The sequence below is a fragment of the Cinclus cinclus genome, chromosome 29, assembly GCF_963662255.1.
Source record: "Cinclus cinclus chromosome 29, bCinCin1.1, whole genome shotgun sequence".
NCBI lineage: Eukaryota > Metazoa > Chordata > Aves > Passeriformes > Cinclidae > Cinclus > Cinclus cinclus.
In genome coordinates, this window is record NC_085074.1 from 2,762,367 (window position 1) to 2,777,689 (window position 15,323).

At 48.4% G+C, this 15,323-nt stretch overlaps 1 protein-coding gene across 3 annotated transcripts in view; it reads right to left on the minus strand.

Moving 5' to 3' along the window:
* The window catches only part of DOCK5 (dedicator of cytokinesis 5), a 74,134-nt gene that overhangs the window by 32,690 nt on the left and 26,121 nt on the right, over positions 1–15,323 (minus strand). For 2 of the 3 annotated variants that reach the window (XM_062510760.1, XM_062510761.1), the window contains exons 15-26: positions 12,808–12,880; positions 11,868–11,971; positions 10,586–10,778; positions 9,772–9,869; positions 8,740–8,829; positions 8,276–8,376; positions 7,295–7,429; positions 6,495–6,606; positions 6,148–6,218; positions 4,837–4,943; positions 4,077–4,213; positions 3,312–3,407 (exon numbers count right to left, since the gene is read on the minus strand). In XM_062510760.1, the coding sequence (XP_062366744.1) occupies positions 3,312–3,407; positions 4,077–4,213; positions 4,837–4,943; positions 6,148–6,218; positions 6,495–6,606; positions 7,295–7,429; positions 8,276–8,376; positions 8,740–8,829; positions 9,772–9,869; positions 10,586–10,778; positions 11,868–11,971; positions 12,808–12,880 (1,317 nt within the window). Of the gene's footprint in view, positions 1–3,311; positions 3,408–4,076; positions 4,214–4,836; positions 4,944–6,147; positions 6,245–6,494; positions 6,607–6,936; positions 6,969–7,294; positions 7,430–8,275; positions 8,377–8,739; positions 8,830–9,771; positions 9,870–10,585; positions 10,779–11,867; positions 11,972–12,807; positions 12,881–15,323 lie in introns of all 3 variants that reach the window. The other variant, XM_062510762.1, reaches the window with a different exon arrangement.

The following is a 15,323-nucleotide window of genomic DNA, read 5'->3' on the forward strand; positions in this document are numbered from 1 at the left end:
AATCCTCCTCATCTGTGCCCTGGCATCAGCCCGTTTGGTCCTCTAAACCCTTCAAGAATTCCTAAAATTCAAGTTTGAAATCTGGGTGCTGCTCTCTTTCTCCCCACGGATCACAAGAGAAACGCACCCTCCAAACACAGAATTTTATATTTACTGACCCACCCCATCCGATCTTAAAGGCCTTTTGCAAGCTGACTCTCTGATTTTCAGATTTAGAAGGGCCAACTGCAATTCTCATGGGTGGCACATTAAAGTGACCCCAGAATTATAAAAAAATCAGATAAATCCTCAACTCCTGGCTCGGTCATCCTGTACACGAAATGCAGGGGGAATTAAAACACCCCAGCTGCCTCACAGGGGTCAGAAATGCCCTGAGGAGTCTCATCCCTCAGCATTTTATCCTCTTAATAAAAGGTGACAAAAAGCAGCAGAGATCTTGTGCCAGGCACTGAACTGACACAAAACTCTGAGCACGGGGGCAAAGGAAATGGAATCACCCCCAGTGAGCCAGCTCAAACTGAAGCAGGAAAACACGAAAACCTCAGAAAAACATCAGGAGCCAAGGCTGGGTGGCACAGAAAGGGAGAAGGGAAGGGAGAGATGAGTTCATCAGGCACTGCTGCCCACCAAGAGCTGCCAGGGGAAGGAATCCCACGGCGAGGGAGGGCTGGGCATGGAGGGGAGGCAGGAAGGGCTCGAGGGGAATGAACCCCACTGACAGAGGGTCTGGGGAGGCAGGGATGGTTCCAGGGACATGAACCCCACTGACAGAGGGTCTGGGGAGGCAGGGATGGTTCCCATGGACATGAACCCCACTGACAGAGGGTCTGGGGAGGCAGGGATGGTTCCCATGGACATGAACCCCACTGACAGAGGGCTGGGGAGGCAGGGATGGTTCCCATGGACATGAACCCCACTGACAGAGGGTCTGGGGAGGCAGGGATGGTTCCCATGGACATGAACCCCACTGACAGAGGGTCTGGGGAGGCAGGGATGGTTCCAGGGACATGAACCCCACTGACAGAGGGTCTGGGGAGGCAGGGATGGTTCCAGGGACATGAACCCCACTGACAGAGGGCTGGGGAGGCAGGGATGGTTCCCATGGACATGAACCCCACTGACAGAGGGTCTGGGGAGGCAGGGATGGTTCCCATGGACATGAACCCCACTGACAGAGGGTCTGGGGAGGCAGGGATGGTTCCAGGGACATGAACCCCACTGACAGAGGGTCTGGGGAGGCAGGGATGGTTCCAGGGACATGAACCCCACTGACAGAGGGTCTGGGGAGGCAGGGATGGTTCCCAGGGACATGAACCCCACTGACAGAGGGTCTGGGGAGGCAGGGATGGTTCCCATGGACATGAACCCCACTGACAGAGGGTCTGGGGAGGCAGGGATGGTTCCCAGGGACATGAACCCCACTGACAGAGGGTCTGGGGAGGCAGGGATGGTTCCAGGGACATGAACCCCACTGACAGAGGGTCTGGGGAGGCAGGGATGGTTCCAGGGACATGAACCCCACTGACAGAGGGTCTGGGGAGGCAGGGATGGTTCCAGGGACATGAACCCCACTGATAGAGGGTCTGGGGAGGCAGGGATGGTTCCAGGGACATGAACCCCACTGACAGAGGGTCTGGGGAGGCAGGGATGGTTCCAGGGACATGAACCCCACTGACAGAGGGCTGGGGAGGCAGGGATGGTTCCCATGGACATGAACCCCACTGACAGAGGGTCTGGGGAGGCAGGGATGGTTCCAGGGACATGAACCCCACTGACAGAGGGGCTGGGGAGGCAGGGATGGTTCCAGGGACATGAACCCCACTGACAGAGGGTCTGGGGAGGCAGGGATGGTTCCCATGGACATGAACCCCACTGACAGAGGGTCTGGGGAGGCAGGGATGGTTCCAGGGACATGAACCCCACTGACAGAGGGTCTGGGGAGGCAGGGATGGTTCCAGGGACATGAACCCCACTGACAGAGGGCTGGGGAGGCAGGGATGGTTCCCATGGACATGAACCCCACTGACAGAGGGCTGGGGAGGCAGGGATGGTTCCCATGGACATGAACCCCACTGACAGAGGGTCTGGGGAGGCAGGGATGGTTCCAGGGACATGAACCCCACTGACAGAGGGTCTGGGGAGGCAGGGATGGTTCCAGGGACATGAACCCCACTGATAGAGGGTCTGGGGAGGCAGGGATGGTTCCAGGGACATGAACCCCACTGACAGAGGGCTGGGGAGGCAGGGATGGTTCCCATGGACATGAACCCCACTGACAGAGGGCTGGGGAGGCAGGGATGGTTCCCATGGACATGAACCCCACTGACAGAGGTTCTGGGGAGGCAGGGATGGTTCCAGGGACATGAACCCCACTGACAGAGGGTCTGGGGAGGCAGGGATGGTTCCAGGGACATGAACCCCACTGACAGAGGGTCTGGGGAGGCAGGGATGGTTCCAGGGACATGAACCCCACTGACAGAGGGTCTGGGGAGGCAGGGATGGTTCCCATGGACATGAACCCCACTGACAGAGGTTCTGGGGAGGCAGGGATGGTTCCAGGGACATGAACCCCACTGACAGAGGGTCTGGGGAGGCAGGGATGGTTCCCATGGACATGAACCCCACTGACAGAGGGCTGGGGAGGCAGGGATGGTTCCCATGGACATGAACCCCACTGACAGAGGGTCTGGGGAGGCAGGGATGGTTCCCAGGGACATGAACCCCACTGACAGAGGGTCTGGGGAGGCAGGGATGGTTCCCATGGACATGAACCCCACTGACAGAGGGCTGGGGAGGCAGGGATGGTTCCCATGGACATGAACCCCACTGACAGAGGTTCTGGGGAGGCAGGGATGGTTCCAGGGACATGAACCCCACTGACAGAGGGTCTGGGGAGGCAGGGATGGTTCCAGGGACATGAACCCCACTGACAGAGGGTCTGGGGAGGCAGGGATGGTTCCAGGGACATGAACCCCACTGACAGAGGGCTGGGGAGGCAGGGATGGTTCCCATGGACATGAACCCCACTGACAGAGGGTCTGGGGAGGCAGGGATGGTTCCAGGGACATGAACCCCACTGACAGAGGGTCTGGGGAGGCAGGGATGGTTCCCATGGACATGAACCCCACTGACAGAGGGCTGGGGAGGCAGGGATGGTTCCCATGGACATGAACCCCACTGACAGAGGGTCTGGGGAGGCAGGGATGGTTCCAGGGACATGAACCCCACTGATAGAGGGCTGGGGAGGCAGGGATGGTTCCAGGGACATGAACCCCACTGATAGAGGTTCTGGGGAGGCAGGGGGCTCTCACGAGGTGCGGGCACTGCCGGCTCATCCCGATCACCGTGCGGTTGATCCGGCGCAGCAGCCGCTCCATCATCAGCTGGATGTGCAGAGCTGTGGGTCCCTGGGGACAGCAAGGGACATTGGAGACCACTCCTCAGGCACAGCCTTCCAGAGCCAGCTCCCTGTGTGGGAGGACTGCCCTGGCAGGGTTTAATTGTCATTAGGGGAAGCAGAAAAAGGAGATTTCGATGAATGAGCGATCAATTCAAACACTCTGGGATTCACTTGGTGGAGAATTCCCTGGATGGATCTGTCCCAGCTTCATCAGCTCGTCCTGTGGCTTTGATTTGTTTTCTCTGAACAGTTCAAACCACTCTGTTCACAACCACTCACAACAATTCCCATGGCCAGTGTGGGAAGTGCATTTTTCTGGCAGAACAGTGAGCGTTGTCCCTATTCCACAACAGAGAATCAGCAACCTCCTCATTTTGATACCACTGAATACTTCTTTGACTTGCTCCAAATTACTGAACAAGGCACTAAAGCAGCTGGGATGACATTTTGGTCTCTAGAAAGGGAAGCAAATGCTTCTAGTAGTGATAAGAACTAATTCAACGTTTCCTGGCTCCTTTTCAGACAGAGCCACTACAAAGAACTGCAGAGCAAGGCATCAGTTTCTATAAATACCAGATTTCTCACTCATTAAAGCATAAGTGGAGGATGTTGCTTTACTGTAACTTCTCAGAAGAAGAGCTGAGCTGAACTGGCAGCCCTGAGAGCTCGTGCTCACCACATCTTTGCGGTCCAGGACCTCCAGGACACTGCTCAGGAGCTGGGAGCTGGCCTCGTGGTCGGGCTTCCTGCAGTTGTCATCCAGCTGCCCACTGAGCTGATCGATGACCAGGGGCAGGAGGGCATCCCTGCACTCTGCAAAGTGACACAGGGACAGGGCAGAGCCTCAGCACGGGCACCTCACAGGAGGGTCAGCACCTGATTCCATCCAGGACACGCTGAAACCACTGGAGTTACAACAAGCCCACTGGAGAGAGTCATAAATGATCTCTAGTTTGGATCATGGAATCCCAGATTGGGTTGGGTTGGGAGGGACCTTGAAAATCATCTCATCCCACCTCTGCCATGGCAGGGACACCTCCCCCTGTCCCAGGGTATCCCAGCCTGGCCTTGGGCACTTCCAGGGATGCAGGGGCAGCCCCAGCTCCTCTGGGAATTCCATCCCAGCCCCTCATCCCCCTCAAAGGGAGGAATTCCTTCCCAATATCCCATCTAACCCCAGCCTTTCATTTATAAATTCTGTATATTCCATCAAACAGCACACTCAACTTCTCCCTCCTCCTAAATCACCCCCCTGGATCAGGATCCCACATTTTGCACACTGAACAGCAAAAAAATCCCTCTTTCATTTCTTCCATGGCAAGAAATGCTTCTCGAGGTGGATTTAACAGTGGATTTCCCCTGATGACTGACAGGAGAACTCGTTTGGAAAGGCGTGTGCCCCTGGCAGAGCCCAGAACCTTCCAAGGGCCACTCACCAGCCTGCTTGAACAGGTCACTCTCCACGATCTTGGTCAGGCAGTTCAGCTTCTGCCGGACCAGCTGGCTGTCAGGGATGCTCTGGATGAACTTGCTGAAGAGGACACTGTGTGCAGCCCAGAGGGAGCAGAGGGTCAGCACTGCCACCAGCACCACCCCATCCATCCCACAGGGACACTGCCCCGCACCTGGGCCAGGTACGGAACCACAGCATCCCACAATGGTTGGGACTGGAAGGGATGTAAAGCTCATCAACTGCACCCCTGCCACGGCAGGGACACCTCCCACCTCCCCCTGTCCCAGGGTGCTCCAAGCTGGCCTTGGGCACTGCCAGGGATGGGACTGCTCTGGGAATTCCACCCAACAGGCAAATTACCACAGAGCCCTGACTTATTCTCAAGAAACATAGCACAGGACTTGAAGTAAAACCGAGCAGTGTTCAGGAACTGTAGGCTTAAACCTGTTGAAATGAGACCTCTATTCCAGGACACACCAGGCACACCAGAAACCCTCTGAAGAGGCTCTGTCCCTGCAGTGCCAGCTCAGGATAATCACACTGGCTGTCACAACCAGGGAAAGCAAGAGTTTGGGAAGATTCATTTGGAATTCATTTTAAGACTTGGAACATCCACAGCAGCCAAGGCACATCCTCCTTCCAGATGCCCCTTTCATCAGCAGTGATGACTCACTGCAACCCAAGATTCCCTTAAATTAAATTCCACGGGCATTTGCTTCCTGTCTGCTCCTTCCCAGCAAATCACTTGTGTCAGGGCAAGGAGACAAGGCTGGGCAGCTCTGGGCAAAGCTCTGAGCACCAAAACCGGGAATCCACAGGGCTGAGAATTCCTGGATAAACGTAACTTTTGGTTTCCCAGCCAAGGCTCTGCCTGTGCCACATTTTTCAGGAGCATTCTTTGAGAACTGGTGGGAACTTGCACAGGATTTCAACACTTCACTGCCCTCAGATTCTGCTTTTCAGGATCCCAGAATCCTGGAACGATTTGGGTAGGAAGGGACCCTAAAATCACCCAGCTCCACCCCTGCCATGGGCAGGGACATGTCCCACCATCCCAGGTCACTCCAAGCCCCATCCAGCCTGGCCTTGGGTACTCCCAGAATGAGAAACTGGGATGCAGAGAATCCTCTGAACTCCACTGACTTCCTCGAAAGCCCTGCAAACACTTCCTCGAGTCCATGCGAGGATCTGCACCAGCAGACCATAACCAGAGTGGCTTTTTTTAGCCAAGTTTCCAACATTCTTCCCACCAGATGAGCTGGGTTTAGAGGACAAGCAAGCTTAAACCAGTTACCTGAGATCAACGGGGTCAAACACCAGTTTGACATCATTTATGATGCTTGGCAAATACTTCAAAGCTGCCCCCTGAAAGAAGAAAGAAACCAAGGACATGGAATGCACATGGGAAACCAGTTCTTGTCAAAAGCAAGTATGGGGACAGCTGCAGAGAACTGGTTTAAAATCAGATTTATGCATCCACAGAGCCTCTAGCCAGCCCAGATCTGCAGTGCAGAGTGGGAAAGGTGCAGCAGAAGGGATTCATGGATAATTCTCTCATTCCTTTTCCTGGCCCAGCCCCTTCACAGCTGCACCAGCTGATCAAATTGAAGATTTCTGCTTTTCCCTGGAAATTCTGCTCACCTTGATCTTGACAGCCTCCTCCAGGGGCCGGTCCATGAGGACATTGAAGGAGAGGAACAGCTGGCGAATGGCATCACTGAATTCATTCCCATCCTCACTCTTCCCATAAACACTGCAAAGAACAGGGCCAGTTACACACAGAAATCCAGCAGCTGAAATAGGATTTCATCCCGTGCAACATCATCCTAATGCCACCTCCTTCCACAAAGACATGGGGGTGAAAAACGGAATTGGAGATTTTGCACTAATTTCCTGCTGGAATTTGTTAAAGGGAAAACTGCACATTTTATACTGCTACTGCAGCAAATTCTGCTTGGGTTCCAAGTATGAAACAGGAAAAAAAAATCCAGAATGGACATGAATAAAGGGAATCACTGGGAATCTCTGGAAAGATCTTTTGAAGCTGCAATTAAAGCACTGTCACTGATTTTATCCCAACTGGAGAACGTGTCATCCCCCACCTCACCTAATGATCTAAGTATCTGTGTATTTGCTTCTTAAAGTTTCTGAAAATGAGGAGTGAATTCCATGTTCTACTTTATAAAAATGAATACTGGGTTCCTTTTCAGCTCTACTGTGTGCTGCTTGTTGAATGTTAGGGGAGGACTAAAAGGTTTTTCACCCTTCTAAGCTGGTATTTTAATTTTTGCTCCATTTATTTGTTCCAACCACAGACAAAGGGCAGAAAGAACCTCTTAATCAGTCAGTGATCGAGGATTTGGTGAAGAATATCCCCTTCAGTGCTATTTACTGGAAGGAACTCCAGTGGGGCTCCCAGGGATGGGAAGGGCTGGACCCACCTCAGGTACAACACCCGTGACTGCACGATGAACCTGAACAGGTATTTCAGGGCTTTCAGGGCTGCAAAGAGCAGCTCTGTCTTGCTGGAGTCCTCAGCATTCCCCACGTAGCAGTTCAGGACTTTGGTGAGCTTCCTTTGGGAAAAAAAAACACAAAAGGGAAACCAATGCAGGCACAGCTCAATTCCTGTGATCTCCACCGCAGAGAGGAACTGCAGCTCATGAACAGCACAGAGCTCCTCCCCAGAGCCCATTTCCTCCTGAAATCTTGGCCTAAAAGTCTACAGGTGCCACCCTCTTGCTCTAAAAGGAGCTGTGCAGGAAGCTGCAAATCCCATTCCCAGGGGAAGGGATTGAATTCCCACGTGTGGAGCAGGGGGAGAGAAGGAAATCACGTGTGGCAGGGCAGGGAAGGAGGAATTCCAGGAGAAGGGGATTCAGATTGTGTTTCCTTTGGGGTGACAGCTGGAATTCATCCGTGGGGAGCTGTGTTTCCTTTGGGGTGTTTCCCTAAATTGTGTTTTCTTTAGGGTGACAGTCAGGAATTCATCCATGACAGCCAGGAATTCATGGATCAGTAAAAATTAAGAAGAGATTTTCTGAGAGGAAAAGCAGTTTTGTTTCTGGTTTTGCTCTCCCTGTTGGCCTCGGTTTTAACTTTTCACTTCTGTTACCACAAAGGTGATGACCTTTGGCTGAGGGGTGCTTGCTCAAGATCCATGACAGAAAATGTCTTTTCTGCCTGTTCTGACAGAAAAAGACTGAAAAACCAAAAATCTGACAACAGAATTTTTTACAGGGCAAAAAGAGCAGTAAGAAGGATTCTTCCTCTCCTGAACGCAGAGAAGGGACGGAACTCTGCTCTCTGCTGCCTTTATCACATTAACATCATCAAAAATTACCTGACCAAGAGCTGACCCCATCCCCAGGGCCCTCGGTGGCACTGCTGGGGGACACCCAAGGTTTGGCCCCAATACTCACACGTAGGCCAGGGTTGCACTGAAGTGTTTGTAAATGTAAGTCTCAAGCACGGCGTTGAAATGCTGGAACTTGATGTCTCCAATCAAAGAAATAATAAATACCTGCCATAAATCCAGAAGGAAACAGATGCACAGAGCTGCACAGCAACTTGAACAGAACAGTCTCTAATTCCATTTATTTTGTTGGGTTATAATTTTTGTTTTACCAACAGCATTAATGTTACAGAGAGTGTCATTCACGTTCCAACAGTCACTAAATACTGTGTGTGTGCAATTATTACTCTTTTCACCGTGGCTACTGAAAACCTGATGGGTATTCCACTCCTGGCTCCTGGAAAAAGCCTCCAGAAGTGTTTAAATATCATTTATTTCTAGAGCCAAATGCCAATTGCTCATTGGAATCACCAGCAACAGACTGGAAATGTGGCTGAAGACAAACCCTGTACCCACAGAAGATTCACTCACCAGGGCATCAAACACCAGGAAATCATAGGTTTCATTTTCTGACATTTCCATCATGATGTTGAACAGTGCATCGAGGGTGTCAGGCAGGAACTAGAGGGGAAAAGGAGCAGTAAAAGGGTGGGGAAGGTGGGATGCTGCTGGGATCCTGCACAGGAGCAAGACCTGGATCATTCCTCCCCTTTCAGCCTGGCTGAACTGTAAAACCTGTGCATGAGAAAACATCTGCAAAGGGATCCCAGCCCTGTGCTCATGCACGTGATTGTCATGATCATCTCTACAGTAAGGAAGACCTTTCCTTCTCAGCTCTGAATGGCCCCACTCTGCTGCTCTGTTGTCCGTTCATCCCACAGGATAAAAACCCTGACCTCTCCAAAACACTGCACTGCACAGCTTGAACTTCACCTTCAGCTGCTCCATAAAACCACGGCCTTGCAAAGTCCCAGCACGTTCACTCTTGGGACCCCTCTCTGCAGGTAAGACTTCCTCCTGAATCCTTCACCAGTTTTTTCTGTGGGGATTCTCCCCATTTCAGGTGCACTCCCCACAGCGTTCTGTGAGATCTCTGTGCTTCCAGATTCACAGCGAGTCCCTCCTCTAAGGAGGTGAAAATTAAAATTTATGCTTTGGATGTATCTCACTTCATAAGGATGAAGGGGGAAATAAAGTCACCGCCCTCTCCTTGGTCCCTGTGATATTTAACTTCTGTAATTCTGGTGAATTCTAATTCTAATGAGAGGTGGAGCACAGGTTCCCAGAGAAGGAACTGATCCAGGCTGCTCCTGGATCCCTGCAAGCGTCCAAGGCCAGGCTGGAGCAGCCTGGGACAGTGGGAGCTGTTCCTGCCCATGGTAGGGGGGTGGAAAAATCTGATTTTAAGGTCCCTTGCAATCCAAACCATTCCATGATTTGATGATTCTCCCACTGCTCAGCACCCAGAACTCCCTCCCAGCCTCCCCAGACACCTTCTGGGTCCAAGAGCAGGCTGACACAGCAGAGCCTGTGCACCAAGGAGGCTCAGATCCCTGGGAATACCTTCACAATTTCTCCTCCTTCCACCTCCATGAGCTTCCTGAGGTTGTGGGCGATGTTGTGGGAGTTGGAGCGCCAGTTCAGCAAACCCAGCAGGTCAACTGCAAGGACACAGAGCAGCAATTAGAGCTCACAGCTGATTGAATAACCCTCAGCAAGGCTGGGGGTTATTTTTAGAGTCAGTGCACAAGCAGAAGTCACCCTGAGGTACAGAACGTTACCTTGAGGTGCTTCTTTTGTCTTGGCAAAACAGCCAAGCTCTGCTATAAACGGAAACCTGACTGCCATAAACCATTCTGCAGGGCTTTTTTGTGCACTCAAGAGCAGGTATCTCAAGCCAGGAATTTTACTGAAGTGCATGACTTAGCCCAGGAGCCTTCCAGAGGCAGTGGAAGTCTCCCATCATTTCCCAGCCCAGGCTGGGCTCATTCACATGCTGCTGCTCATTCTGATCCCCCGGGCAGAGTTAATGCCCATCGTCACCCTGGAGAGCTCAGCCCTAACTGCTGCCCTCTGAACAGCAGGAGGAAAAAAGGCAATTAGCCTTAAATATTTAAAATTCTGACAAAACACAGGCACTGCCACTGGCAGGTGACATTTCCACAACGCGCCAACAAACCCGTGGGGTTTAACACGGGCGGTCTGGACGGGATATTTGTGTGAAAGGGTTTCTAGGGGCTGCACAAACATTCTGGGAGTTTGTTCTGGCAGCTTGACGGGACAGGGCTGCCACTGACACAAAACAAAAGCTGCAGCTCTGTGCCCGCACACAAGAAGAAAACGCCCTGTGCATTTCAGAGCCCCGGCAGGACCCCACCGTTCTGGGTGAGCTTGGTGGAGCAGATGACGGTGGCGATCTGGAAGCTGTCCTTCGTGCTGTCCTTCGTGGGGGTGAAGCTGCCCAGGGTGTGCAGGTTTTTCCCTGAGGGAGTCTCCTTCTCCTCCATCTCCGTTTTGGTGCAGGGAAGAGTCAAATAACTCTTGGCATCTTCCATTTTCTTGTTGTCACCCTGTTGGTTGTGACAGAGAGAGGGGTCACATCCCACAGTGATGGCCACAAGGGTTTTGAAACACTTCTCCATCTCTATCCTTATTTGAGTTTCTAATTTCAGGGAGAAGTTGCCCATAATGCAAATGAGCTGAGCTGTTTCCAAAGCCACGGAGTTTAGGAGGATTTCCCACCACACACACACACACACACACACACACACACACACACACACACACCTTTTGTAGCTTTGAACAGTTTGGAAAAATCAGCCAGGAGAGAGTTGTGCTGCTTTAAACAGGAGACAGGGCTGGGAATGGCCAGGTTACCTTGTAAACGATCAGATTGTGTTGGCCAGGTTACCTTGTGAATGATCAGATTGTGTTTGCCAGGTTACCTTGTAAACGATCAGACTGTGTTTGCCAGGTTACCTTGTGAATGATCAGACTGTGTTGGCCAGGTTACCTTGTAAACGATCAGACTGTGTTGGCCAGGTTACCTTGTGAATGATCAGACTGTGTTGGCCAGGTTACCTTGTAAACGATCAGACTGTGTTTGCCAGGTTACCTTGTGAATGATCAGACTGTGTTGGCCAGGTTACCTTGTGAACGATCAGACTGTGTTGGCCAGGTTACCTTGTAAACGATCAGACTGTGTTGGCCAGGTTACCTTGTGAATGATCAGACTGTGTTTGCCAGGTTACCTTGTGAATGATCAGATTGTGTTGGCCAGGTTACCTTGTAAACGATCAGACTGTGTTGGCCAGGTTACCTTGTAAACGATCAGATTGTGTTGGCCAGGTTACCTTGTAAACGATCAGACTGTGTTGGCCAGGTTACCTTGTAAACGATCAGACTGTGTTTGCCAGGTTACCTTGTGAATGATCAGACTGTGTTGGCCAGGTTACCTTGTGAACGATCAGACTGTGTTGGCCAGGTTACCTTGTAAACGATCAGACTGTGTTGGCCAGGTTACCTTGTGAATGATCAGACTGTGTTTGCCAGGTTACCTTGTAAACGATCAGATTGTGTTGGCCAGGTTACCTTGTAAACGATCAGACTGTGTTGGCCAGGTTACCTTGTAAACGATCAGACTGTGTTGGCCAGGTTACCTTGTAAACGATCAGACTGTGTTTGCCATCCTGCAGCGTGGTCCCATCTGCATTCATCAGCTTCACAAAGCCCACGCCAAAAGCTCTCTCAGACCTATCCCTGGCTGCAAACAGGAGAAATCTTCATTAGGAGTTAGCTGCAGCCCTCCGAGCTCGTCAGCAGCACGGTTTAATTATTACTGCAGCTGCACCAACGCATCCTCCCAGAGCACCTCCCATTGTAAAAATAAAAAAAATTTAAAAAAATTATAATGGTTTTTGTGCTGATAAATTTGGACAGATTGATGGTTGGACTTCTTGATCTTCCAGGTTTTTTCTCACCTTACCAATTCGATATTTAATAACAACAGAATTCAAAACAATTTAATTCAACGGCAATTCTCTGGTACAGAATCCTGTGGATATTTTGGATTTTGAGCTGTGGATTTGGACGTCACTGCCTTCAGAACCAGGTGCCTTTGAGAGCCTTTCAGTGGCTGAGCCTCACATTATTGATCTCATTTCAGAGCTCTGCAGTGACCTCATGGAACTCCCACCTCTAACTCTCTCATTAGCCTTCCATTAGGCTAATTAGAAATCCTCCCGCAGGACGATCATTAGAAGCCCACCGAGCCTTGCAGCGAATTTTGTGCAACAAATCAAAAGCAACACCTTACACTGAGAAGCCAAAGCATTAACAAACACTGATAATTCCCTTTTGGAGGGATAAAATGTTGTTCCTTATCAAATTTCAGTTTCAGGACAAAACCAACACCGAACAAAACTGAAATTAATTTTTTTTTTTTTTTTTTTTTTTTTTGCTTGCCACAAAACTGAGAATGAGCAAAGAGAGCAAGGAGAGAAATCCGTTAAGAGTGGGAATAAGCAGGAATTAAAATTGCAAAGTGAGAGGGAGGGTGAGGAGCAGGGGATGCTGCAGGGGTCCCTCCCTGGCACTCACACTCCTGCGACGAGCGGTGACGGAACGTGAACCTCAGGTGGCAGCGACTGACTTCTTCTATGGCAATGGCCACCTGCAAGGGAGGGCAAAACACGGCAGTTTGGGTGAAAACACAGCATTTTGGGGTGAAAATACGGCATTTTGGGGTGAAAATACGGCATTTTGGGATGAAAATACAGCATTTTTGGGTGAAAAACAGCATTTTTGGGATGAAAATACAGAGGTTTTGGGATGAAAATACAGAGGTTTTGGGTGAAAAGACCGTTTTTGGGTGAAAACACAGCATTTCGGGGTGAAAAAACAGCATTTTTGGGTGAAAATATAGCATTTTTGGGTGAAAATATAGCATTTTTGGGTGAAAAACAGCATTTTTGGGTGAAAACACGGCATTTCAGGATGAAAACACGGCATTTTGGGATGAACATATAGCATTTTTGCATGAAAAAACAGCATGTTTGGGTGAAAATATAGCATTTTTGGGTGAAAAAACAGCATTTTTGGGGGAAAAACCAGCATTTTTGGGGGAAAAAACAGAGGTTTTGGGTGAAAAGACCGTTTTTGGGTGAAAACACAGCATTTCGGGGTGAAAAAACAGCATTTTTGGGTGAAAATATAGCATTTTTGGGTGAAAATATAGCATTTTTGGGTGAAAAACAGCATTTTTGGGTGAAAACACGGCATTTGGGGATGAAAATACGGCATTTTTGGATGAAAATACAGCATTTCGGGATGAAAATACAGCGGTTTTGGGTGAAAACACGGCATTTCAGGATGAAAACACGGCATTTTGGGATGAACATATAGCATTTTTGCATGAAAAAACAGCATTTTTGGGTGAAAACACAGCGGTTTTGGGTGAAAACACAGCGTTTTTGGGTGAAAATACAGCATTTTTGGGATGAAAATACAGCGGTTTTGGGTGAAAACACAGCATTTTTGGGTGAAAATACAGCATTTCGGGGTGAAAAAACAGCATTTTTGGGATGAAAATACAGCGGTTTTGGGTGAAAAGACAGAATTTCGGGATGAAAATACGTACAGAATGTAAGATTTTTGGGAAACGTACAGAACGTGAAATTTTGGGGAAATGTGCAGAATACAAGGATTTGAGAAAATGTACAGAACGTGAAATTTTGAGGTAATGTACAGAACGTAAGATTTTGGGAAAATGAACGGAATTTAAAATTTTGCGAAATGTACAGGATATGAAATTTTGGGAAAACGCACGGAATATAAAAATTTGGGAAATGTACAGAATATAAAATTTTGGGAAAATGTAAGGAATATAAAATTTTGAGAAAATGCACGGAATATAAAATTTTGAGAAAATATATGGAATATAAAATTTTGAGAAATGTACAGAATGTAAGATTTTGAGAAAATGCACAGAATATAAAATTTTAGGAGAACGCACGGAATATAAAATTTTGGGAAAACGTACGGAATATAAAATTTTGGGAGAACGCACGGAATATAAAATTTTGGGAAAACGCACGGAATATAAAATTTTGGGAAAACGTACGGAATATAAAATTTTAGGAGAACGCACGGAATATAAAATTTTGAGAAAACACACGGAATATAAAATTTTAGTAGAACGCACAGAATATAAAATTTTAGGAGAACGCACGGAATATAAAATTTTGAGAAAACACACGGAATATAAAATTTTAGTAGAATGCACAGAATATAAAATTTTAGGAGAACGCACGGAATATAAAATTTTGGGAGAACGCACGGAATATAAAATTTTGAGAAAAAAATGCACGGAATATAAAATTTTGGGAGAACGTACGTAATATAAAATTTTGAGAAAAAAAAGCACGGAATATAAAATTTTGGGAGAACGCATGGAATATAAAATTTTGAGAAAAAAAAGCACGGAATATAAAATTTTGGGAAAACGCACAGAATATAAAATTTTGCGATAACGCACGGAATATAAAATTTTGGGAGAATGTACGGAATATAAAATTTTGAGAAAAAAAGCACGGAATATAAAATTTTAGGAGAACACACGGAATATAAAATTTTGCGAAAACGTACGGAATATAAAATTTTGGGAGAACGCATGGAATATAAAATTTTGGGAGAACGTACGGAATATAAAATTTTGCGATAACGTACGGAATATAAAATTTTGCGATAACGCACGGAATATAAAATTTTGGGAGAACGCACGGAATATAAAATTTTGCAAAAACGTACGGAATATAAAATTTTGCGAAAACGCACAGAATATAAAATTTTGCGATAACGCACGGAATATAAAATTTTAGGAGAACGCACGGAATATAAAATTTTGGGAGAACACACAGAATATAAAATTTTAGGAGAACGCACGGAATATAAAATTTTGGGAGAACGTACGTAATATAAAATTTTGAGAAAAAAAAGCACGGAATATAAAATTTTAGGAGAACACACAGAATATAAAATTTTGCGATAATGCACGGAATATAAAATTTTGGGAGAACGTACGTAATATAAAATTTTGAGAAAAAAAAGCACGGAAT